This window comes from Protobothrops mucrosquamatus, unplaced genomic scaffold, assembly GCF_001527695.2.
Source record: "Protobothrops mucrosquamatus isolate PMUCROS unplaced genomic scaffold, P.Mucros_1.0 scaffold_88, whole genome shotgun sequence".
Classification (NCBI taxonomy): domain Eukaryota; kingdom Metazoa; phylum Chordata; class Lepidosauria; order Squamata; family Viperidae; genus Protobothrops; species Protobothrops mucrosquamatus.
In genome coordinates this window covers 620,009-645,803 of record NW_015386164.1, presented here as the reverse complement: position 1 = coordinate 645,803, position 25,795 = coordinate 620,009, and the positions used below count along the sequence as shown (strand labels likewise).

The 25,795-nt window shown below is 39.3% G+C and overlaps 1 protein-coding gene across 1 annotated transcript in view; it reads right to left on the bottom strand.

Moving 5' to 3' along the window:
- AADAT (aminoadipate aminotransferase) overlaps positions 1 to 24,328 on the bottom strand; it is a 42,058-nt gene extending 17,730 nt beyond the window's left edge. The window contains exons 1-9 of the mRNA XM_015814452.1: positions 24,257 to 24,328; positions 21,794 to 21,910; positions 20,906 to 21,074; positions 18,614 to 18,746; positions 6,732 to 6,806; positions 4,950 to 5,159; positions 3,803 to 3,868; positions 3,017 to 3,099; positions 2,464 to 2,560 (exon numbers count right to left, since the gene is read on the bottom strand). Of these exons, the coding sequence (XP_015669938.1) occupies positions 2,464 to 2,560; positions 3,017 to 3,099; positions 3,803 to 3,868; positions 4,950 to 5,159; positions 6,732 to 6,806; positions 18,614 to 18,746; positions 20,906 to 21,074; positions 21,794 to 21,860 (900 nt within the window). The 5' untranslated portion in view covers positions 21,861 to 21,910; positions 24,257 to 24,328. The remainder of the gene's footprint in view (positions 1 to 2,463; positions 2,561 to 3,016; positions 3,100 to 3,802; positions 3,869 to 4,949; positions 5,160 to 6,731; positions 6,807 to 18,613; positions 18,747 to 20,905; positions 21,075 to 21,793; positions 21,911 to 24,256) is intronic.
- Positions 24,329 to 25,795: the final 1,467 nt, after the last annotated feature.

The window sequence follows — 25,795 nt, the reverse complement described above, 5'->3', positions numbered from 1 at the left end:
AATCTATGCACAACTACAGCCTTGTAAGATTTATTTGAAGCTGTAAAATCATTTTTATAAATACAGTGAGGGAAAAAATTATTTGATCCCCTGCTGATTTTGTACGTTTGCCCACTGACAAAGAAATGATCAGTCTATAATTTTAACGGTAGGTTTATTTTAACAGTGAGAGACAGAACAACAACAACAAAATTCCAGAAAAATGCATTTCAAAAAAGTTTTACATTGATTTGCATTTTAATGAGTGAAATAAGTATTTGATCCCCTATCAATAAGCAAGATTTCTGGCTCCCAGGTATCTTTTATACAGGTAACGAGCAGAGATTAGGAGCACTCTCTTAAAGGGAATTCTCCTAATCTCAGCTTGTTACCTGTAATAAAAGACACCTGTCCACAGAAGCAATCAATCAATCAGATTCCAAACTCTCCACCATGGCCAAGACCAAAGAGCTGTCCAATATTATAGACCTACACAAGGCTGGAATGGGCTACAAGACTATCGCCAAGCAGCTTGGTGAGAAGATGACAACAATTGGTGCGATTATTCGCAAATGGAAGAAACATAAAATAACTGTCAATCTCCCTCATGTCAACGCTGTTAACATTGGATGTTCTTGCTTTGACAATATATGAAGATGCAGCCTTTTTCTTTCTTATGTTTTACTCTTAGAATTAGATGACGCTGGGGAAGGAGGCGGAATGTGCTGGGAGTTAGTTAGACATAACAATATTGTACTAGTGTGTGAAATAAGAGATGATAAGAATTGGCCGGGTAGCAAAAAGGAGGGAAAGCCTGCATTTCAAACTAATTGGACAATGTGATTTATGAGTGTTAATTGAAGGAGGGAATTGTGCCTTGATACTATGTGTTCAGGGGAGGGGAATCCAGGTTTTGGCTTCAACTATGTTAGTGCCGAAGCTATGCTACTCCCCCATAAAGATTCTTTAAGGTAAACAATGCCTCGAAGTTCTTTGAAGAGTTTCATCTGTTGGAACCATGACACCCCGGTCTGGGGCTCCAAGCAAGATCTCACCTCGTGGAGTTTCAATGATCAGCCCAGAATTACATGGGAGGATCTTGTCAATGATGTCAAGGCAGCTGGGACCATAGTCACCAAGAAAACAATTGGTAACACACTATGCCGTGAAAAACTGAAATCCTGCAGCACCCGCAAGGCCCCCCTGCTCAAGAAAGCACATGTACAGGCCCGTCTGAAGTTTGCCAATGAACATCTGAATGATTCAAAGGAGAACTGGGTGAAAATGTTGTGGTCAGATGAGACCAAAATTGAGCTCTTTGGCATCAACTCAACTCGCCGTGTTTGGAGGAGGAATGCTGCCTATGACCCCCAAGAACACCATCTACACCGTCAAATATGGAGGTGGAAACATTATGCTTTGGGGTAGTTTTTCTGCTAAGGGACAAGACAACTTCACTGCATCAAAGGAACGATGGACGGGACCATGTACCGTCAAATCTTGGGTGAGAACCTCCTTCCCTCAGTCAGGGCATTGAAAATGGGTCGTGGATGGGTATTCCAGCATGGCAATGACCCAGAACATATGGCCAAAGCAACAAAGGAGTGGCTCAAGAAGAAGCACATTAAGGTGGCCTAGCCAGTCTCCAGACCTTAATCCCATAGAAAATCTGTGGAGGAAGCTGAAGGTTCGAGCTGCCAAATGTCAGCCTCAAAACCTCAATGACTTGGAGAGGATCTGCAAAGAGGAGTGGGACAAAATCCCTCCTGAGATGTGTGCAAGCCTGGTTGACAACTACAAACAACATCTGTGATTGCCAACAAAGGTTTTGCCACCAAGTACTAAGTCATGTTTTGCAAAGGGGTCAAATACTTCTTTCACTCATTAAAATGCAAATCAATTTATAACTTTTTTGAAATGCGTTTTTCTGGATTTTTGTTGTTGTTATTCTGTCTCTGTTAAAATAAACCTACCATTAAACTTATAGACTGATCATTTCTTTGTCAATGCACAAATGTACAAAATCAACAGGGGACCAAATAATCTTTGCCCTCACTGTAGATATGCCAGGAACCAATACTATTAATAGTATTAGTTGTTTGGCTTGTTCATAACCTTATTAATAACAGCTACAGAAGTGGAACAGAGAAAGGGCTCGCTGTAGAGTTTTCAAATGCTCACAACTGTAAACAAGTTATAAAGTATTTTTAAGAGCTATTAAATAAAATCAATGAGAGAATATTTTCTTTTTAAAATGGCCTAACTTTTCATCCTGTTGGTACTTTTTTCTATAGGAAAAATATTAATTTTTATTAAAATTATGCCAATCATACATATTATATAGGATTAAGGAATTATAAATAATGAAAAGCTTTTCTTCAGTGCATTCAGTTTTAGACGATTCTGTAAATACATGGATGTTATACTGGTGTTTGTGTCTAAAAGTTAAGAGCATATCTTTATATATATCATGATAATTCTTACCTGGGTGAAGGTACTGGTGTGCATTGTAGAAACCTGTATATGTAGAATAACTCTATCAATTAATGGCTTAGGACCAGTTAGAAATCCAATTCTTAGCCTGTGCAAAAATAAAAATATACTTAAAATACTTCCTTACATACACATAAAATGCCATGTCCGAAATTGTGGAAGACAATATATATCCTAATATTCATATTCATTTTGAGGCAACAAAAGCAAATTATGAAAGTATCAGGAAGAGAAAAACAAACTAATTTTATAAAAGTTAATTAAATAGGAATCAGATAACTAATGATGGAACTGGACAACTAAGACAAAGAAAATATCTTATACTGTTTCAGGAAAAAGATTACTGTCATGAAAATTGGAAGGACAGAAGATGTATACATGGAACAGCATTTGTCTGTGAAACCTTATAATTCAATTTCAAAAAAGACTACAATCAAAGTCTTTGTTCGAATTAAATTTATACCAGTAACTTTAGGGATTTTCAAATGTGTGCTTGGCCAGACCCATGTAATTGAATGTCCAGCTATTGTGCAGTTGAATTTACCCAGATGAGAGGATCTTAGAAAAGGAGTCAGTCCTGATAACTCGCCCATCAATGTCCATTGAAAGAAAGGTTGGTGCCCAAGGCTTCAGGAAAGAAAGTAAAGGTTTGCTGTTAGTAACTAATACTTGCACAAGGTGGCTCACAACATGTGGAAAAGTTTTTTTTTAAAAAAAGATGTACATGCATTATGAAACCTATTCATGCATCAAAACTGGGCTGCATCCAACATTTCCATTCAGGTAGCACGATTTCCCATTATACTCCCCACCCATCTCAATATCTGCCCCAAATCTACTCTGAAAAGTTCATCAATTATTTAAAGTATAACTACCTATGTACAAGAAGTGGAATATTTGGCAAAGGAGAATCACCATTATAAATGATGCCTCTTGACAGTAATACATTATCAAGATACAGAAAGTCTAAATAGAATGTTTTGGTTTAGTGTTTTTTCTTAAATTGAAATGTGTGTGGATGAAATCACAGATATGTTCTCATATTTTTAATAACTAATAAAAACTGATATTGCTCGGCATATAAGCCTATAACCATAATGATACTTTCTTATGGATATTGTTGAGGCTTTGAATGCATACGTACCAGAGGTCTATGGTATACTTTCTGTAGCTTTGAAAACAGCATCATAATTAATGGAAAAAATATTCTACTGACTGTGGAAACAGTAGTGATAAATCATAACACAATTTATATAGAAATATCCAAAGAATACAAATCCATGCATTCTTTGCTGTAGCTTCTAGTTCACAAATAATTAACAAAACTCACCTTGTTAAATTGAAGGAAATAATATGGATCATCTTCTATTATAAGGAAATCATATTGTCTTGCAAGCTGAAAGAAATATATACACTCATATTCATACATGCAAACAAAATAATAAAAACAATTGTTTCATAATCATATATTATTGTTACCAAATGAGCTGTTTTCTATTGTTAAAACATTCAGTTATTATCAGTTGGGGGAATTCTGAAGTCTGTTTCAATTTCCTTGCTGGGATCAACATGGCTCCCAAAACCTCAATCAAGGAATACAATGGGAATCCCACAGAGATACACACTAATGGCAAAGCACATTATTGTACAAATTAGAAAACAAATCCAAATCGAAATATAATTTAAGAACAATTCAACCTAACTAACTTTGAAAAGGATAATTGTATAAAAATTAGAAAAAAGGAAGTAAATTCAAATAAACAGTAGGAAATATTCTTGAACAATAGAAATAATACGGTCTGATTTATGGCAGAATTGATGCTGTGGGGTTTTTGATGACTCTCCAGATGACTCTTATCCCTAACTCAAATCCCTGATTATCCTAACAATTGTGACCGATTGGAACAAGTTCTAGAAGAACAGATTTCCCAAGACTGATTTAAAAAGTATTCTCATACACAGCTTCAACCTTTGAAATCAGATATAATTGTTTCATTGAAAAAAAAACCCTAATCTACACAAACCGAAGAAAACATATGCATGTTAATTTTCCCCAGAAAAATTAATATAGATCTGGATATGTAAGAACTAGAAATATTTATACATCCCTGGGCCCAAAAGGCTAGTGGATCACACTGTAGGATATCATATTTCAATTACATTTTTAATTAACAAATATTTAATCCCAGGTTTTAAAAAGTATAAACTGGACAAATAAGAAATCTTATGGAATAATTTGTTCTCTCATTGAATACACAAATAAGCAAGGAAATATTATTTTGTATCTAACATATACTGACATCACAGATTGCCTTTTGAAATGTGTATCTTTCAGTTTGCATATTATTATTCTGATTTTCAGAACAAGCCTTTCCTATGTGGCTGATAATAAACAATCATTTATTTTAGACTGAAGCCTAACTGCATCTTAAATGCTATAACATTATGTATAGAGACCATTTATTGGATGGGTATACCTGATAGATCTCTTTCTTGCGTTCTGTTGTCAGTGAGGCTCCTGTTGGATTGCCACCATTAGGAATTGTGTATAGAAATTTTGGGGTATCATTCCTGAGCTTTTTTACATCTTCTGGATTCCACCTGGAAAGAACTTCTTTCAAAGCTTTTGGAATCATACCATGCTGGTCACTGGGCACATTGATGATGTTACAACCCAGCGGTCTAAGCTATTTTAATAAAAGAAGAGAACAAGCATTTATTATACATATGCATTCTATTCAGCTTTTGATAAATTAATTTCTAAAACTTGTTATAACGTACTATTCCTGCAAACTAAATAATCAGTTCTTATTTCCCACATTTCATTGGTCATCTTGTGAGAAAATATGTATTAAAATAATAATAATATTCTTAAAATATGTTAGAATAATTGCTCAGCTTTGATGCATATTTTTCATACTGCGATTTGTCTTTCTTTTCTATTGGGTTTCTAAAGGGTGGTTCACAAGATATGTAACAAGTGTAGGATATAGTGTAGGATATATAGTGTAGGATCTTGTTAGGCAAAGGTTGTATGAAATTAGTTTATTTTAGTCTTATCCAATCTGGCCTTCTTCAAATATATTGAGATTGCTGAGTAGGAATTCTGGGAACTGAAGTCTGTATTCTATGCAAGACATTGTTTATATGGAGCAGGTCAGCTTTTTGATTTTGAAAATTTCATTATACGCACACAATGATGTCTGCAGGGGCAGTTCAGAACAAGATGGAAGTTGTGGCACTGCTAGAATCTCCCTGTTTTTACTTGTTTGCAATGTCAATGTGACCTGGTCACATCATAATATCTGCTACTATAATACGTTAAATGGGTTGTCTGTTTCCTACATCAAATTGCATATTATATGATATATTTAAGCATATATTGATGATGTAATTATGTAAATTATAAAATTATCTGCACTGTAGATAATTATTAGATAATCAGGATTGGATACAGATACACATTCAAATTTGTTCCTTTGAAATGTATAGGAGAGCTCCTAGTCCAACTTTTCCTAGTCTGGTACTCTCCCAGTGTGTTCAGACTACAACTCCCAGAATTCTCAGTTAAAATGTAGCTGGTCAGAAGTAGTGGTAGAATTATGAGGGAAGGCTGTTACTATCTTCCACTTATCTCTGATCAGGTAAAACATTCCAGAAACATGAATGATTTACCTCAATAAAAGAAATGACATCTGTTTCACATATCCATCAATAAGACTGTAATTTCAATATGATTGAAGTGATTAGAGAATAATAGAATGTGTAAACAATCACAGCAAAAGTTTTAAAGAAAACTTTTTCTCTTTCTGTAGTAAGTAGTCATCCATTCATTAAGTTACAAATGATTTTTATATTTTATATGAATTTAGGTTTTATATAGCCCCTGCCTTCAGATGTATAATGAAAAACACTGCAAGAAATATTTTGTCAACATTTTCTAATTTTTGCATGCTCTTTCCTATTACTAAATGGTTTCCCAAATTACAAACCTCTTCCTAGATTTTTTTTCTTGGAAAATCATGTTATAGAACCTGAAAAACTGCAAAACTGAAGAATAATTATTCACCATTTTGAAGGTTAGTTCAAGAAATGCAAATTAATTAGTTTTTACTGGAAATATTTTCCTCCTTTCTTTCTTAGTTTAGCAAAAAATTAAGAAATGACAGCCTGGTATAAATGGGAGCAAGACCTAAATAGGTAGAAGCAAAATTAAATCTTTTTTCCATCACAATCTTCCAGATTTGTGGAATACTCACAGCAGCTATCGTCCCAGGATAAGTGGGGGCATCCAAAAGAATGTTATCTCCAGGATTAATAAGCATTTCAAACACCTAACAAAATATAAAAGGCAGTAATTTTTCCTGCTGCAGACAAATATGACCTTTGATAATAACAGAGATAAAGAGAAATGATTTTTAAATCACAAAAAATAAAAAAAATGTTTGGTGTACAGTAATACAAAACACAAGAATATGAAGCATAAAGAGGAAAGAAAACTTGTTAATTGTAGTAAATTGTTTAAAAACCAAAGCCAATTATGCACATAGCAAATTTAAAGAATTTTAAAACATTGTTCCATCACAATTCATTTTTGGTTTTGGTTCTTTAAGAATGTAAGTATATCTGGCAAATGGCTTCATAGTTTATCTATACAATTGCTTACTTCATGTTTTAAAAAGTTTATGGGATTATATGTAATAAAGTTTTACCTAAATGAAAAGAACAAGCAACGTGAGTAGCCTCTGTGAGCTTCTGCACAAGCTCTAGTGAAAAGGCACATCTTTCTAAGGGAAGATCTCAGTGAAATAAGTAGGATGAGGATGAAGGTTTGTTCTCCAAGCTTGTGGGTTGGTTTCCAAAAGTTTCGTTACCAGGCTAGGTAACATCTTCAGCAGAGTTTAGGGGATATCAGTGTTCTTCTGTTTATAAGAGCTTTGTGTGGTCAGTATATCTTGTGATGGCTACAGTGGGGTAGTAACCCCACAATTGGACAGATCAGCTGATAAAGGAATTAAAGAAACACAAGGGAAACTGCCCCCAACTTTTTTCGAGCTGACCGATACTTTAGGTTTGATTGATGTTTGGAGGTGTAAAAATGGACTAACAAAAGACTTTACTGTCAACTCTACAATGAACCTGGCTGCAGCCATCTTTGTCATTCTAGGTTCCCACAAGAAAGGGAGGGGGGACGAACTATTTCTGCTAGTCTAAACATGAGTAGATCCTGTGGGAGCCAAGGTCATTCCCACACCATAATGGAGAAGGAGGGATGTTCTGTTAGAGAGTCTGCCAAATAGTTCTATTGGAGAATGTGACTTATAGCTAAATAGGGGTGGGGTGGGAATTATTACACTGAATTATTCTGAATCCTTGGGGGGAGGATTTTAGATTTGGTTTCACATTTGAATGTGCCAACATTATGTATCCAACAAACATGTTCTTTGAGGAAATCTCGTGCCTTGGAGTTCTGATTTATTCAGTTTCATCAGTCGGAACCTTGACATTTGACAAATCCTTTTCTAGAATCAATTTGATTTGGATTACAAAAAATCTGCTTCATAAAGCAACTAAAGCCATTATTCTTTCAAAACCTTTTTCTGACCATAATCCAGTGTCTTTACATCTTAAATTTGGTCCTCAGTCTTTTAAATGGAGATTAAATGAATTTATTTTACAGAGACGACAAATTGTTAAAGAATATAAACAGGTATTTCAAGACTATTTTAATAATAATTTAGGTAAGGGAACCAATTTGACAACAGTTTGGGATGCTTGTAAGGCTGTGATATGAAGACATTTTATACAATACAATAGAACAATTAAGACGAGGATGGATGAAAAAATCTAAAATGTGTTACAAGAAATTAAATTAAAGGAGAGGAAACTCCAGAACTCACCAGAGCATTCTAACATACTTAATCAACTAAAAATATTGCAACAACAAATTTCTTTGTTGACTTTTTCAGATACTGAAAAGAAATTTAAATATATGAAACACTTTCTTTGAACATGCAAATAAACCAGGGAGATGGTTGGCATACAAACTAAGAAAACAGATAGAAAAGAAGCTTCAAGAGGGGAATAAGACTTACATGGCTAACAAAAACATTCAAAAACTTTTTTAGAATTATTATACTAATTATATAAAGAACTAGAAATCTCTTTAGATACTATGGAGGAATCTTATATCTATTTTAACTGAAAGACTTAAAAAGGTTTTACTGGAATATATACATGAAGGCCAGTGTGACCTCTTACCTAAAAGACAACTAAATGATAATGTAAGAGTAATTTTGAATATAATTAAATATTTACAACAATGTAGCGACAAACAGGTTGCATTAATTTTTCTGGATGCAGAAAAAGCTTTTGACAATTTGAACTGGGCCTTTATATTTAAAGTAGTGGAAAAGATGGATTTTGGATTGGGCTTTATACAGGGTCTGAAGTCCATCTATACACTCCAGAAAGCTTGAATCATGGTGAATGGAGACCAGTTGAAATCCAGAAGGGAATAAAATATGGGTGTCCTTTATCCCCTTTATTATTTATTCTAATGTTGGAACTGTTAAATAGAGATATTAGACAGGAAAGGGCCTACACATTAAAGTACATAATTACAAATTATGTGCATTTCCTGATGATTTGGTTTTGACTGTGCAAGACCCGTTAAAGAGCATTGAACATGTTGTGAGGAAGATTAAAATGTTTGGAGAAATGGCAGGTTTAAGAATAAATAAATCAAAGACTGACTAAGAACATAAAGATGAAAGATCAGAAGAAATTGGAATTTAAAACTGGTTTTAAAGTTGTGAAAAGGGTATAGTATTTGGGGATGACTCTCATTGAGGAAAATTCTAAGTTTTACAAAAATAATTACAGTAAAATATGGAAGGAGATAAAATTGGATTTAAATAGAAGGCAAAAATTAGATTTGTCATCAATGGGAAGAATTTCAGTAATTAAAATGAATGTACTACCTAGAATGTTATTTCTGTTTCAGACTATACTGATATTGATTAGAGATTCCACTTTCAAACAGTGGAAAGATATATCTAAATTTATTTGGCAAAGTAAAAAACCAATAATTAAATATAAGCTGTGTCAGAATGTGCATAGTCTTATTGCGTGAGATAACCCAGGAGTAAACACAGTAAACAGTGGGCTATAGTAAATGGTGGTTTATCTTACACGATCTACAATATCATACACCAGGAACAATATACATACATGAGCTAATACAGCAGGATCCAACAAATCACAGTTATAGCAGGAAACGGAAGAAGGAACACATCAGCAGAGCCTAACCTTTATACAAAGACTCTTAAAGAGACACAGACGCTGCTGAGACATTTCCATCATTACATACATTACATAAGCTGGTTAGCTGTTAAATCAATACCTTGACACTCCTCCCATTTAAAGCTAAACAGCTGTTAACCCAAATGCTTTTACATACTCATAATGCTTGCCTGCATTTAAAGGCTTAGTCAACATATCAGCTATATTGTCATCAGTGGAACAATGCTGTAACTTTATCAGTTTATCCTTTACAACCTCCCTGACACAATATTTTGTGTCTACATGTTTGCTTCTGCTTCTGATACATTCTCCCATTGCCATCTTTATACATGCCAGCAAACAATATCACAAACCCTGAGTTTGACTTTCTGTCATGCATATTATTTGCCCAGTCATTGTCTACATAGCATTGTAATGATAAGCATTCAGATGGCCTTATCCTTAGTCCTAGGTCCATTATGCCTTATACTGTTCATTATTGTGTAAAACCTTTTTATATACCCATTTACACCTCACGGCCTTTTATCCTTCTGTTAATCTCATAAGGGTAAATACCTGATGCATATTCATAGACTCCATTTCTCTGTCGATACCACCTTCCTTCCATTTATCCTGTTCTACGTTAGGCAATGATAACATCTCTTGGTAATTATGGGGTTCATACCTTACACTATATGCTCTAACCCCACTTGCTGAGAACCGATCAGGAGGTACGCCTTTATTGCTATGTTCTTTGGTATAATCTGTGTTTCTGCGACTTCTCTCTTTACTTCAGGTTTACTCTCTTGTACTCTTACTATTTCTGACATGCTATTCTGTTCCTTCATTGAGCTTGGTGTATCCTCTCCTTCCTGAGAATTAGCTCTATGTGTTGGCATGAACAGCTCAGGGTTAGCATGCACCCTGTCCCAATTGTTTTGTTCTGCAAAACTAGCAGACCTTGAAAGCACAACCTTCTTTGTTCCATCTGTGAATCTATACCCTTTGAAACCTGGCTCATATCCAACAAACCTAAGTTTCCTGGCCTTTTTCTGTCCCTTCCTTCTGGTACTTTTGGGGATATGCACCCAAGCATAACTGCCAAATGTCCTTAGGTGAGCCAATGAAGGTTTCCTTCCATATAACAGGTAATATAGAGTTTCATTGATAGCAACATTCCATACCTTGTTTACTAGATAGTTGGCTGTTTTCATGGCTTTCCCCCAGTACATTTTACTCATTCCTGTATCTGCCAGCAGTGAGTTTTTCATGGTTTGCAATACGCCATTCCTCCGTTCAGCCTCTTCATTTTCTGCTGGTGAGTACGGATTCGTACGTCTATGCTTATGCCTAGGTTTCTCAGCCACTTTTGGAAATTGTCAGACATGAACTCTGTTCCCCTGTCTGTTTGCAGCTGGCATACTTTGTGGCCACATCTTCGCTCTACACAGTTCATCCATTGTTTGAGCGGTTATAGAACTTCTGTTTTCCTCTTTAATAAATAGCAAAACCCATATCTGGTGTAGTCATCTACTAAGGCTAGTACGTACCTAGCCCCTCCTAGAGAGGGCTCCATAGGACCACTTAAATCAGTGTGCACTAACTGCAAAACTCTGTTTGTTTGCCTTGAACTTTTCTTACTTACAGAATACACTCTGGACCTGGGCTCCTTACAAATAGCGCAATCTAAATATGTGTTGCATTGCTTAATGTGTAGTCCTTCAGCTAGGTCTGGCATCCTCTACAGCACTCTAAAACTTGCATGACCTAATCTCCTGTGTAATAAATGTACGCAATTATCATGCGTGGGAGTGTTTGTAAGTGTTCGTGCACAACCATTCTGCTGCTTTCCTAATACGTATAAATTATCCAGCTTAATACATTGTGTACAAGTCCTCCCATCTTTTCTGATGGTGTATTGATCCTTTGCAAACAGTACTTCATGCCCCATATTATCCAACTTGAAATACTAAGTAAATTATGGTCTAACTTTGGTACATATAATACATTATCCAATGTTTCTCCAATATCAGGTACATAAACTTTATCTTCCCCTTTAACAGCAGACTGTTGTCCATTAGCCAAGCTAACAAATGTTGTTTAGCTGGTCTTACGTTTGAAAACATTTGTAGGTTATTTGCAACTCGTCCCACTGTTCAACAGCTAAGTGTTTTTTTTTCAGTTAATGTTGCTGCCAGAGAAAATGTCGGTTGTGTAGCTCTATGACCCTGTTTCGCTGCTCCTCTGTTTCTCCTCTCAGGGCAGTGTCTCTGGAGATGCTCTGTAGAACCACACATGAAGCAGCGTTTCACCATGCAAACGTTCTTGGCTGCTCTACTGGCATCTTTGGATGTTGCAGTTTTAGGCCTGGTCTGTGCATTGTCATCCCCTCCCTGCTGCTTTTCCAGCCATTTCTGTTTCTCCTCCAGCAACCAGCCAGTCAAATAACTCATGGTCAGTCAAATAACTCTCTTGCATGGACTCTAAACTGGTCACTAGTACATCCCATGAAGTGTCCAATGAACTGAGCACCACATACTCCTTGTGTGCCTCAGTAAAAGTCATTCTTCTAACTTTAGGAATGTCTTTCTCATGGACTGCAAATGAGTAGACATGCTCTCTCCTGGTTTCACCTGGCCTTATATAGCTTTCTTGTCAGCATTACTTTGCTGCTCGCAGTCTCTCTCATGTACACACTGTGCAAAGCTTCCCAGCACTCTTTAACAGACTGGAGACCCCTCATATGTATCAGCTGGCTATCCTCCAAACTCAGGATTATGCTGGCCAATGCTTTCTCATTCTTTCTCCGATCTCCATTATCCAGGGCTGCAGGTGGATCAGCAACTATCATCCACAACTCCTCCCTTCGCAGGTACATCTCCATTTTCAAACACCAGGAGAGGTAGTTTGTCTCATTCAGATGAGATACTACGAAACCTCCTCCCATTACACTGACAGAGTCCATGTTGCCTGCTACCACCACAAACCACAACAAACCACAAGCCCTAACTCCTCTGGCTCTGGGTCAAGCTCTCACTGGGTTTCTCCTCTCTCTGGGCCCATAACATGTCAGAGCATGCACAGTCTTATTGTGCGAGATAACCCAGGAGTAAACACAATAAACAGTGGGCTATAGTAAATGGTGGTTTATCTTACACTATCTGCAATATCATACACCAGGAACAATATACATATATGTACTAATACAGCAGGATCCAATAAACCAGTTACAGCAGGAAACGGAAGAGAGAGAACACATTAGCGGAGCCTTCCCTTTATACAAAGGCTCTTAAAGAGACATAGACCCTGCTGAGTCATTCCCATCATTACATAAGCTGGTTAGACAAGCTGCTAGAAGATTCTAAAGATAGAGGAGGTCTGGATTTGCCGGATCTTAGATTATATTATGATGCTTGTTGTCTGGTATGGTTAAAAGATTGGATAATTTTAAAAAATTCAAGGCTGTTAGACCTCGAAGGTTTTGATTTGAGATTTGGACAGCATGCCTATCTGTGGAAAGACAAAGAAAAGTTAACCCTGGCTTTAAGATTCATGTTATTAGGCAATTGATTACATGCGTATGGTGGAAGTATAAAAGAAGATTAGCTGATAAAGTACCACTCTGGCTATCACCTCCTGAAGCACTACACAGAACAGAGATGATTTCGGAATGTAAATGGATGACATATTGAGACTTATTGATATTTGAAAAAGAGGGATTTAAGATAAAGACAAGAGAACAACAAGTAAGTGAAATATGTGCCTGTGATTGGTTTAATTATTATATAATTTTTTAAAGATTTAAACTTGATTTAAAAAAGGTTTTGTTTTCACAGGAACAAAATCTGAATTGGCCATTAATTTATGCTGTAGAGCAGGGCTTTTCAACCTTTTTACCAATTGTACCACTTTTAAGATATGGTAATATTCGAGTACCAGCTAGCAAGGTGTCAAAGACTTGATGACCAAAAAAAAACCAACTGTTCAAAGTTGCAATTGCACTGAAATGACTTATGACCATTTTTCACACTTATGACCATTGCAGCATGCCCAGGGTCATGTGATTTATATTTGGATGCTTGGCAACTGATTCATATTTATAATGGTCACAGTGTTCCAGGGTCATGTGATCCCCTTCTGCAGCTTTTTGACAAGCAAAGTCAATGGCAGAGCTGCTGGTGACCAAGTGCTAAGGGGGGACTTCCTTTCCTCCCTCCCTTCCCTGCCTCCCTTTTTCTCATTTCCATCTCCTTCTGAAGGAAGAATTTGAAACCCCCCCATATTTTCCCTCTTCCATATATTGATCAAACAAGAAAAGGCCTCCAGAGACAGAAAAGACAAGCTGCTGAGTGAACTAGCTTAAAAAGGCACATTCCCCTTTAAGAATTAGCTACTGGCTAGAAAGGAAAGTAAGGAGCGAAGCCGGCACTTAAGGAAGAAAAAAAAATGTAAGTACTGGCTGCAGGCTAAGGCAGCCTCCCCAAATGGCACCATTCATAAGTAAAGGAATGCTACAGGCAAAATCCATTCAGGAGAAAAATACTTCAAAATCCCTTGCAACAAAACTTACAGCTAACAACAGCAGAGCAATAGAAGCTAACATGAAACATCAGCCAAATAGAAATTGCCAAACACTCCTTAAGAACACAAAGCCCACATTGCACAAATCCCAGAACTTCAAAGTCACAAAAGCACATAAGAATCCTTCCACTCTCCATCTCCCTCCCTCATGCCTCACCTCCAGCCATTGCTGCCTTTTTTCATTCCTCTTGGAGGGCGACCCCTCCCCCACTGCATTTCTTGCCTGTTTGCTGCTGCCAGCATAGGTGGCTGCCACAGCAGTTGTAGATCGGCTCATGGCCAGCCTGCTTGATCCCCCCTCTCCTCCTCCTCTTCTTCCCCTTCGGTGCAGCTGACTCCACCTCCTCCCAAGGCTGCTGCTTTTTCTCTCTCCCCCTCTCCTGCCCAAACTGCCTCCTTTTATAGCAGTGGTTCTCAACCTGTGGGTCGTGACCCCATTTGGGGTCGAACGACCATTTCACGGGGGTCGCCAAACAACGCAGTCCGCCATTTTCCCCCCGCCATTTTTCCCTCCTTTTCCTTAGCTGTGCTACTCCCTCTTATTCTATTGGCTTTTGAAAGCCAATAGAATAGACTCTATTCAAGAGACTCTATTCTATTGGCGTTCGAAAGCCAATAGAATCTATTGGCTTTTGAAAGCCAATAGAATAGACACTCTTTAAAAGAGTCTAATTCTATTGGCTTTCAAAAGCCAATAGGAATTGTCCAGGCTGTCTCTGCCCTGCTGAGCCCGCCAAAAGTCCCAGTCTGCAAATGGTGCTGCACGTTGTCTGCAGCTAAGGCGAGCTTTCTGGACGTTTCCACCCCTTTTGGGAGTTTGAGCAACTCCCAAAAGTAAGTAAAAGAGGGCCAGGGGTGGGAGGTGGGAGGCCGACGGGCGCAGGGAGGGTTGCTGGCGCACGTGGGCCCAGCGGGTGCCTTACCTCCCTTGGGCTGGGCCAGCTGGTGGCCCAGCCGGTGGTCGCCCCACGCCCTCGCTGCCACGTGCTATGGCCGCCCAGGAGCGCCTGGGCCTGCCGCCGCACCGAATGTGCGGTGGCCAAGGTAAGGCTAGCGGAGCAGCGGCGGGCGCAGGGAGTGTTGCTGGCGCGCGTGGGGCCCGGCGGGTGCCTTACCTCCCTTGGGCTGGGCCAGCTGGTGGCCCAGCCGGTGGTCGCCCTGTGCCCTCGCTGCCGCGTGCTATGGCCGCCCAGGAGGGCCTGGGCCTGCTACCGCACCGAACGTGCGGTGGCCAAGGTAAGCCTAGCGGAGCAGCGGCGGGCGCAGGGAGGGTTGCTGGCGTGCGTGGGGCCCGGTGGGTGCTTACCTCCCTTGGGCTGGGCCAGCTGGTGGCCCAGCCGGTGGTCGGCCTGCGTCCTCGCTGCCGCTTGCCATGGCCGCCCAGGAGGGCCTGGGCCTGCCACCACATCGAACGTGCGGTGGCCAAGGTAAGGCTAGCGGAGCAGCGGCGGGCGCAGGGAGGGTTGCTGGCGTGCGTGGGGCCCGGTGGGTGCTTACCTCCCTTGGGCTGGGCCAGCTGGTGGCCCAGCCGGTGGTCGGCCTGCGTCCTCGCTGCTGCTTGCCATGGCCGCCCAGGAGCGCCTGGGCCTGCCACCGCACCGAACATGCGGTGGCCAAGGTAAGGCTAGTGGAGCAGTGGCGGGCGCAGGGAGGGTTGCTGGCACGCGTGGGGCCCGGCGGGTGCTTACCTCCCTTGGGCTGGGCCAGCTGGTGGCCCAGCCGGTGGTCGGCCTGCGTCCTCGCTGCCGCTTGCCATGGCCACCCAGGAGCGCCTGGGCCTGCCGGCCTGCCGCCACACCGAACAGGCGTCTTGTTCCGCGATTGCCGGCTCCGCACAAAAGTTTCTTTTTCTTTCCTTTCCTTTTCTAAATTCTACCCCCCTTTCTCCCCCTCTCCTGTCCCCTCTCCCATTCTTTTCTCTCCTCTCCTTCCCGGCAGCGAGATTCGCCCGGCTGAGGGGGTCGCTCTAGCTCGAACAGGAGAGCCATCTCTATGCTCCTGGGTCACGTGGGTGCATGCGTGTGGGTCACGTGTGGTCACGTGGGTGCATGCGTGTGGGTCACGTGTGGTCACATGGGTGCGTGCATGTGGGTCACGTGTGGGTCACATGGGTACATGCGTGTGGTCACGTGTGGTCACGTGGGTGCATGGGGTCGCGGCATTAGGAAGGTTGAGAACCGCTGTTTTATAGCCTCTCCTGTCTCCACCCCCCTCCTCCTTTCTCATGGGGGAGGGTGATCCAGAAGTGAGCCTGGGGCCTTTGCAGCTCCAGAGGACTCTCTCACTGTAAGTCCTTGCCTGTGCTGGCTCTTTCCCTCCCCCACTACACTTAGCTAGGCAGGGCTGCGAACCACCTGCCACTCATTAATGTACCACAAGTGGTACGCGTACCACCGGTTGAAAAGCCCTGGACTAGCGGAAATGTATAAAGGGATTTCTAATAAATATTGGAAATGTAGTCCAAATCCAGGTTCATCATGTCATGGTCTTGCAAATATGTGAAAACATACTGGCTAGACATAACAATGACAATGCAAAAAATATTTATGATACAAATATTAATGAAACCTGAAGCTTTTCTTTTAGTAAGATGGACAAAACAATTGAAAAACTATTCGGGGTGCTATTCTTTCACATGGTGACACCTGCGAGGATTGTACTTGCCACTGAAAAGAAAAAGAGATGCCGACTGTTGAAGAATGGATTTTGAAATTGACTGAATTAGCAGAGATTGCAAAATCAACTGCTTTGATTAAGTGGACTTAGGGATAGCCCCATTGTTTTTGGCTACAGACTCTATTAGATATGTTGTTATTCCCGCCAATTATCTTAGCCAGTTGGAGTCAGCAAACCACCAAAAAGCATTTTCACGTGCAAGGTGCCATGCGCTTCCATCAGCCGTCCTGTACAGTAAGTATAAAAGATACCACTGAAAGACTCTGCTCCTGTGGCTCAGGAGAGGTGGAGACCGTTGGACACATACTCCCTTGATGTTCTTTCTATATAGATATTCAAAAAAACCATATCCTCCCAATAATCGATAAGTATCCTCGCAGTTCTGATACTACTTATCTCCAGTGCCTGCTTAAGGACGAACAGGCTGTGATTATGGTGTAGGTGGCTAGATTCTGCGCAGTACCACTGGGGATTCATCAGAAACTAAATAAGATAAATACATTTGAAAATATTATTTTTAGATCTTTTTAATAATTTTTTAAAAATTAATTTTATTATAAGTGTTCTTATTCATCATTTGATCATGCTCAGTGCATTTTTATATATGTATGTATGTAAGTAGCCTATAATTGGATATTTTACTGTTTCTGGCCATATGGCTGTAATAAACTGATTTGGAAACTGCTTTGATTAGAGATAATGACTAGAGAGCTAAATAAGAGACTGGAAACCGTTTGTGGACTTTCTATGTGTTAAATATAACAACATATGGGTAACAGAGAGATTTGAAGATTAGTGTAATATTTAGCTCAACCTGTTGACTGCTTTTTCTTCTTTTTTCTTATGTATGTATGTATGTATGTATGTATGTATGTATGTATGTATGTATGTATGTAAAAGGGGTGGAGAATTGATTCTTTTTCTTTTCTTTTAGCACTCAGCCAGGGTCGATCCAACATGTTAAATATTAAATTTAGCTGACCACTTTTTCCTCCTTTTTTGTACACTTTTTTCTTTTGTTGTTGTTGTTAGGGTTGAATGTATTTGTTTTAATTTTGTTTGTTTTACTATTCTGTATTTTAGTCTCTATAAAACATTATATATATAAAAAAAGAACACTGACATCCCCTAAACTCCAGTGAAGATGTTACCTAGCCTGGTAACGAAATGTTTGGAAACCAACCCACAAGCTCGGAGCACAAACCTTCATCTTCATCCTCCACCTAAGCTGCAGATATTCACCACTATTGCAAATAAGTAGGATCTACAATGGCTTTACCAAAGTGTCGCTTCTTACTACTGCTTTCATTAATATGTGAGCTGAGAAGGCAGAGATTAAACAGAAATATGTTTGCAAAGTTTATAGCAAATACTGGTGATACTTTTAATAGAGAGAAGAAAATAGAACAACCTGGAACTAAGGACAAGCTATCTGCAAAAATAAGCAATTTGATGCTCCCCCAAATGTTCAGGATTAGACTCACATAATCCCTACAAATCCTACATATCAGAAAAGCCTCTGCAGCTTTTTAAAGATTTTTAAAGATTCACAGTAGTTATATAATTATGCTCACTGTATATTATAGTTCATTTTTCTTACTTTACATAGCCCTTCTTGGCTTCCAGTAGTGATACACATTTCCATTTGTCCTTCCTGAGGACTGTAGTCAACTGTTGGAGGGTTATGGACAGTCTTCTGCAAATCCTTCAGCCAGGACAACAGTTCTGGAATGCTAAATATGATTACATTAGTAAGGTGTATCGTGCACTTCTTCATAAGATTTTCATTCTTTTTGCATTTCTTAGACAAATCTTATCTATCTTTTAATTCTTTTATTATGCAGTCACTAATATGAACAAGCATCTTCCTTTAGATCTTGGTTAAACCACTCTGATCTACCACCAGCATTAGCTGCTGTACGTAAAATACATCCTAGCTTAGACTTACTCTTGCAGTTGTCATTAACATTACCTTCTTTACCGCTATTTCAGTGGTAGTTAAACAAGAAATCTGAAGGTGAAAAACAATCCAAGCTGCATCTCTTAATTTCCAAATGTTCTTTGAAAGAGTCAAGTCTTAGTTGCTCTTTGAAAAAAATAGGTCTATAGGGGCATTGTGGATTTCAGAAGAATGTTCTATTGGGACAGATTCAAAAAGTCTTGAAGCCCTTTGCAGCCATCCTGCCCTGATTTGTTTAGGAAGAAGCCAGAGCATCTCCTTCAGGACTGATCAAATAGAATGGGTAGATTGCGTCTGGGGGAGATGGCCCTATATATATCCTGAACCTAAGTAATCCTAATTAATGCAACTTCTGTAATATTGATGTAGCTCTGCCACAGTGATTTTCACCTGCTACCATATAGGCCAGTGATGGCGAACCTTTTAGAGACTGAGTGCCCAAACTGCAACCCAAAACCCACTTATGCATCGTCGAGTGCCGGGTGGGTATAGCCCATTGGGTGGGTGTGGCTGCGGTGGTAACGGCAGACTGGGTGGGACTAAAAAGTTCAATCAATCAATTCCAACTTTGCAAGACTTTTTTTTCCCCGCGAATTGCCTGATTGAACCTTTTTTTTTTTTTGCACACGGCGGCGGAGGCCTAAAGCGAAAAAGTTTTATAAAACCCAGCTGAAGCCTAGGACAGGGGCGACGGCTTGCGTGCCCACAGAGAGGGCTCTGAGTGCCGCCTCTGGCACCCGTGCCATAGGTTCACCGCCACTGATATAGGCCATTGCGTTTGTATCATCTGAATAATCTTCAAGAGCAAATGCAATCAGAATAGGTTGCAACTGTCCATGTTTGAATTAACAAGAGAATGAATGAGAGTGTATTTTAGGAGGAGCCCTTATTCTACCATCTGTTACTATATTCGAGAGCACAGTATCAGCAGTACAATCCTTCAGGTTTGGGGGTTCTATAATCTCCCAGGATTTGAAATGGACACCCAACATTAGAACCATTATTAAAAAAGCACAACAAAGAATATTCTTTCTGTATCAGCTTAGGAAGTTCAGACTGTTGCAGAAGCTATTGATACAGTTTTACAGAGGAATTATTGAGTTCGTCATTTGTACTTTTATAACTGTCTGGTTTGGTATAGCAACCAAACAGGATGGGTACAGACTCAAACAGATAGCTAGAACTGCAGAAAGAACAACTGCAACCAGCCTATCTTCCATAGAACATCTGAATATTGCAAGGTCAGGACACCGCTATAGGGCACTGCATTCCAAAACAACTAGACACAGGGACAGTTTCTTCCTTTGTGCCATCACTCTGCTGAACACCTAATTCTCACAGTAGTCTATATACATTTATCCATGTTGTATGGCTATAGCATTATTATTATCTTCTTATCTTTTTAACTATTCCTTCTTATTTGTATTATTATGATTATTATTACCCTGTTGCTTTGCATGTACACAGAGCTTCTGCACTGGAGACAAATTCCTTGTGTGTCTAATCACACTTGGCCAAATAAAATATTCTAATTCTAATTCTAATTCTTGTCATTAAAATCTCCCACCCTAAATACATCTGCAACTGGTGTACTAGCTAAAGGTGGACAAAGACCCTCATAGCTACATTTTCCATTTTGGTTTAGAAGGATTCCCCAAGTTGTGGATCTGCTGCTCCAAGGAGAATGCAGTTTTGTCAAGTAGGGACAGGTTTTGTCAAGTCAAGACAATCTGCTGCTTTCTGGACAAGCAAAGTATCCATTCCTGCCCTATTTCCTTATCTTACATACATTAAACATTTTCAAGGAGGTCAACAACAGAAAGACAGCTCTGAAGTAGATAAAGGAGACTATCTGTCCTGCCCCCACATTTGGAAGGTTTTTTATGGAGTTTGTGGCTTCAAAATCACAGCTTTTATCTGCCATTAAAATACCCTGCTGAAGCAGAATACTGGAGAGCTCTCTTCATCAGCTCTTCCTTGATTTCAACTCTTGTTTCATCTTTAATGATAATGGTAGCAGTTCTGAAAGGAAACATGTTGGAATTTGGTGCTCCTCCAGCCAGAGAAATTAATGATGGGGGAGATTGCTGCATCAATTCAGCTAGAGTAAAAGAATAATAAAAACAAAACTTAGAGCATACCTGATACATTAGTGCTATGAGTCTGAGTTGCAGAAATCAACTACCGTATTATTATGAGATAGCAACAAAAAATAACAACCCTTTGCTGCCCTCTAGGTGTCATCTAAATTTTTGCCAAATCTGGTAGCCTTATACAATATTGAAGACATAAACTTTAGGCCTTCCTTAGCTTGATACATAACATTTTTTGATATTTAAACCTCGTATTCTCCAGTCACCAAAAATTTTGAGAAATAACAGTATCATACAACATGGAATCCCAGCTTAAGGTAGGCTAGTACAATGCCTACTATGTGGACATTTTTTTAAAAAAAAAATAGCTGCCTAGTTTTCTGCACTTTCTAATTTATTTATTTAACTAGAAAGCTGATATTGTGCAAAGTACCATCTTCCATGCCACATTTTCAGAAATAATGAATTTCTGCACTTAATATGAAACAAATTTTGGAACAAAAGCTCCAAGACTTGTTTGCTATGTAATTTCTGAGCATTGTTATTTTTCTTTTCCCCCACCAATTCTCTTATATCAGCTATTTTGTGGGAAAAAAATCCCAACAGTTTACAAATGCCAGAAGTGCCCACCTCCATATATCACTTCTTCTTAATAACCGTGTCTATGATAACCCCTAACTAGAACTTGAGGAAAGTCTGAAGAACGAACTGCAAACTATATACTTACTGAGAACTCTTATTGGAGATGCTTGTCTTGCTGCACTTACTGCAGTAATGAAACGTGAGTAATTCATGCTTAATGCACCAAGTCACGAAGTCAATCTTCAAAATAAACTGGCTATAACTAAAATCAAAACAAAGCACACAAAATACATGCTTTAAAACACTATTAACTGCATAAGCTTTTAAAGAAATAATAACATTCAAAAGAGAATGGGTCGCATCTATCATTCATTACTTAAACTTTATTTGTTCGAAATATTTTCCTCAAGAAATATTTCTGTTAAGGATATAATTTTGGAAAAAATATTACCAAATATTCAATGTCAAGATACACAGCATAAAATAGTAAACATTCAATGTAAGATATTCAACATAAAATATTAAAACTAATGATAATTTTCATGCTGTTTGTCATAGAGTTAAAAGCCTTTTATTTACATTACTACCATTTTCTGTTCACTATTTCGGCTTTTCTTAAGAATACTTAGGACTTTCTAGGACTGCCAAACAGAAATATTGCTGTTTCATTTGGGAAAATCTTTGTTCCAGCTAGATGAATATGACACCTGCACATTTTCTGGGGTTATTTACACCTTATTTCAAGGCTTCATTTTCCAAAACAAAATTTATTTAACATTCTCCAAAGCATTTGTGTATGTGGGAAGAGGATGCAAAGGTGATACTGTGATTGTTGTATTTATCATGATGCAATTATGTGCACCTTTATTGCATGGGTGGCAGATATATGCAAGATAAATGTATTATACCATGCAGCTTTTGGGATTCTGCTAAAGCTGCTAAAACAATAAATGCATCTGATTTCTTAAAAATATTGTAGGCAGACAGAAAATAAAAAGTAACTTACATATGACTCTGTGTTCACCTTTTCCAGTTTCTGTTCTTACTATGAACACTTGAACAGAAGCACTAGCTAGCTACTGTCCTTTTCAGCTTGGAATTATAAGGCTGCCTTTTCTTTCCTGGTAAGTAAAGGAGTTGTAGTCTAACATATTGGGAGGATTCCAAGTTGAAAAAATGTTTTACATGGAATTGTACTTAAAATATATCTTTATATATGTAATGTATTTTTCCAATAAGCAACAACTCCTTTCTTATATTAACAATTACAATAAATGACATGCAAGCCCACTGATAGACTATTTTTTACTACACACTTCCCAGCTATTATGTATGCTGAGGAACAGAATTTTAATTATTTTTTCTTGTTCCTATTACTATTTGTCTAGAAATATGTTTGAGACCACCACTATTCTGGAAAAATTCAGCTGCATGACTCATAAGAGATAACTTCAACCAAAACTAACCACATATTGTTAGGGTTTCTTCTTCCTATTGTTTAGGTTGCAAGTGTGTCTGGCCTGAAGTAGGCTGTTATGCCACAGGTGACTACTCACATCAACTGGTTTCTAAATTGGTGCCTTAGCCACCAGACCAAACTGGCTCTCTAGCCACAAATTACAATGGTTGGGTTTATATGAGATATTAAGCAAACATTCGGCCAATTACACCTTATGTGAATTTTGTTTGATTATTTATTCCAGGCATTTGCATCTAGCCCAGGGGTAGGCAACCTTGGCTCTTTTATGACTCGTGAACTTCAACTCCCAGAGTCATAAAAGAGCCAAGGTTGTCTACTCCTGATCTAGCCTATCTGCTCTGAAACTTCCGGATGATCACTAATAAAGAGACAAAGAATATTTTCTGTATCTCTATTCTGCCATCTAGCGGTTGTTTAGCTTTTTAAATACAGTAATCCGTATAAAGTAGTAGCCCATGCATCAATGAGGAAGAATTCTTTCTTATGCGTAACCTAAATACTTGTTTTCTTGAACAGGCGCTAAATGTTTCTCTTCAATCACTTTCTACCTCGCGCGCTCTTATTCTCTCCCCAGCCACCCAGGAATAGGAAGCTTATTCTAGAAAACGAGAGAAACTATTGGGGCACCGTTCGTGGGCAGAAAGTATAGCTTTGAGGTTTCCCTATCTGCGGTTCCAACCGCAATTTGTGAGGCTGCTTGCTGGTCTGGAAACAGGAACAGGTAGGGCGAACAAAATTAAGCAAAGCCACGCTCTCTAGTCCACCCACCGCATTTCGCTCAAAGAAGACAACACAAAAACCAAAGAGCCAGGTAAACGAATGGAAAAGCCGCCGTGAAACACCGCCCTACTTGGCTGGACAAGACCGGCCCAAGAAAGAGGTAGGAAGGGAACACGAACCGAGGGTGCCGTCAGCTTTCAAGCGTTATGGCCGTCCAGCAGCGAAAGGGGGCTCTAACGAAACGCGGCGACTGCGAGGCCTGGGTTTTGTTGCTGCTGCTCAGAACGAGCCCCTGAAACAACCCGAACCTTCCCCTAATACCGCTGATGCGAGCCAATTCTCAGATTCGGGACTGCAGAAACGGTTCTCTGCTCAACTTTTATGACTCCGCTACCTCCTCAGGCCTACCGGAACTCGGGAATCCGTTTTAGGCTTGCAGAACAGCTGGCCTTCTTTTCTCGCTGAAGTGCTTAGGTTGTTCTGGGCATGTGCGCGGGTGTTTGTAAACCTCCCTCCCTCTCTCTCTCTCTCTCTCTCAGTTGCCCATTCCTCCGTATCGTTTTCCTTAGTTCGAATATGTTTGTATCACTTTTCACTAAAAAAAATGGTCAAAACGGATTCAACAGTTAAAAGAAAGCAAACATCAAGAGTAGTGTAATATTAGTGGCTGGATTTCAGTCCAAGGCATGTGGTAATTAGTTTAACGTAAGCTTTCCCTGGACAGTTTTAAAATCACAAGGAGAGCACAGCTCTGGAACATGAAAACCAATTCTAAAAGCTGAATTACTGAACATGTACAGAGTGTTCCCTTACATCCACACTGAACCATATCTCATCTTAAAATAGCCTGGAGCAAATTTTCTTTCTCCTGTCTTTCTTCACTGTTTACCTTTTCATCTCCCACAGTGACATTGATGACATTTGTGCAGGTATTTCATACAACTCTGCATGCCCTTTAAAAAACATTAAAAATCAAAGTAATTAATTTTATAATAATGGTACCTCTTTCTAGCTTTTATTTCCTAATAATGGCATTCAGCTAATAGATCAGCCAATTTTGTCTAAAGAATTTGTCCTTAGGGAGCAATAATTTGGATATTTGTTTCACATCCTTCTTTCACCCTTCAAATCAGCATGGATATAGACATGGAAAGATAAGCTCCTTTGCAGGAGTAAATCATCTGAGCTAGAAGTGAAATGTCAAAGCAAATTTATTTACTTATTCTGTTTTGCTTTCTGGAACTCAAAAAAAGTGTTCCCGTTTCTGTTTTTCCTCTGAGAATAAGAAAGCTGTGAAATATGTGGGCTTGAAAAATAGTGATAACTCTTCGTCAAGTATCAACTGAGCTTCCATAGGTAGGGTGGACTTTCACCTTGTTCTCATCAGTTTTTCTAGCAGGGAGCTGGATGGTTGACCTCCACAACACCAATGCTCCTGAGCTGAGGAATTTCAACTGGTTAATGACAGCACTCCATCGTCAGTTCAAGGATCTCCTAGTCAACCACAAAGCAAGAGACCACATCAAGACTGAGGCAGGGTCACCACTTTGTGGCTGAGTACACCAAGGAGTTTGGTGATCTGGCATGTTGGCTCAATGACTGGCCAGAAGACATCCTAATCAGCTGCTTCAAAGACGGATTGAACAATGACCTGTACAATGCCTGTGTCTCGAGGGGGGGGGGCTAGACCCCTCCATGACTGCTATATACTAGCAGAGGAATGGAGATTGGTCAAATATGCAACAAGTACCCAGCAGCTCAGCCATGGAAGAAATCACCCCCAGAGAAGATGGAAGTGATCAAACAACCAGCTTGGCAGGTTTGCTCGACTGCATGTTTTAAGTGCAGCCAAGAAGGGCACAGAGTGGCGGAATTCAAAGTCAACCGGCCAACTTAGAAAGCGAACCCCAGCCCTGTGGGGAAGGCACCAAGGCACTGCCATGGGCC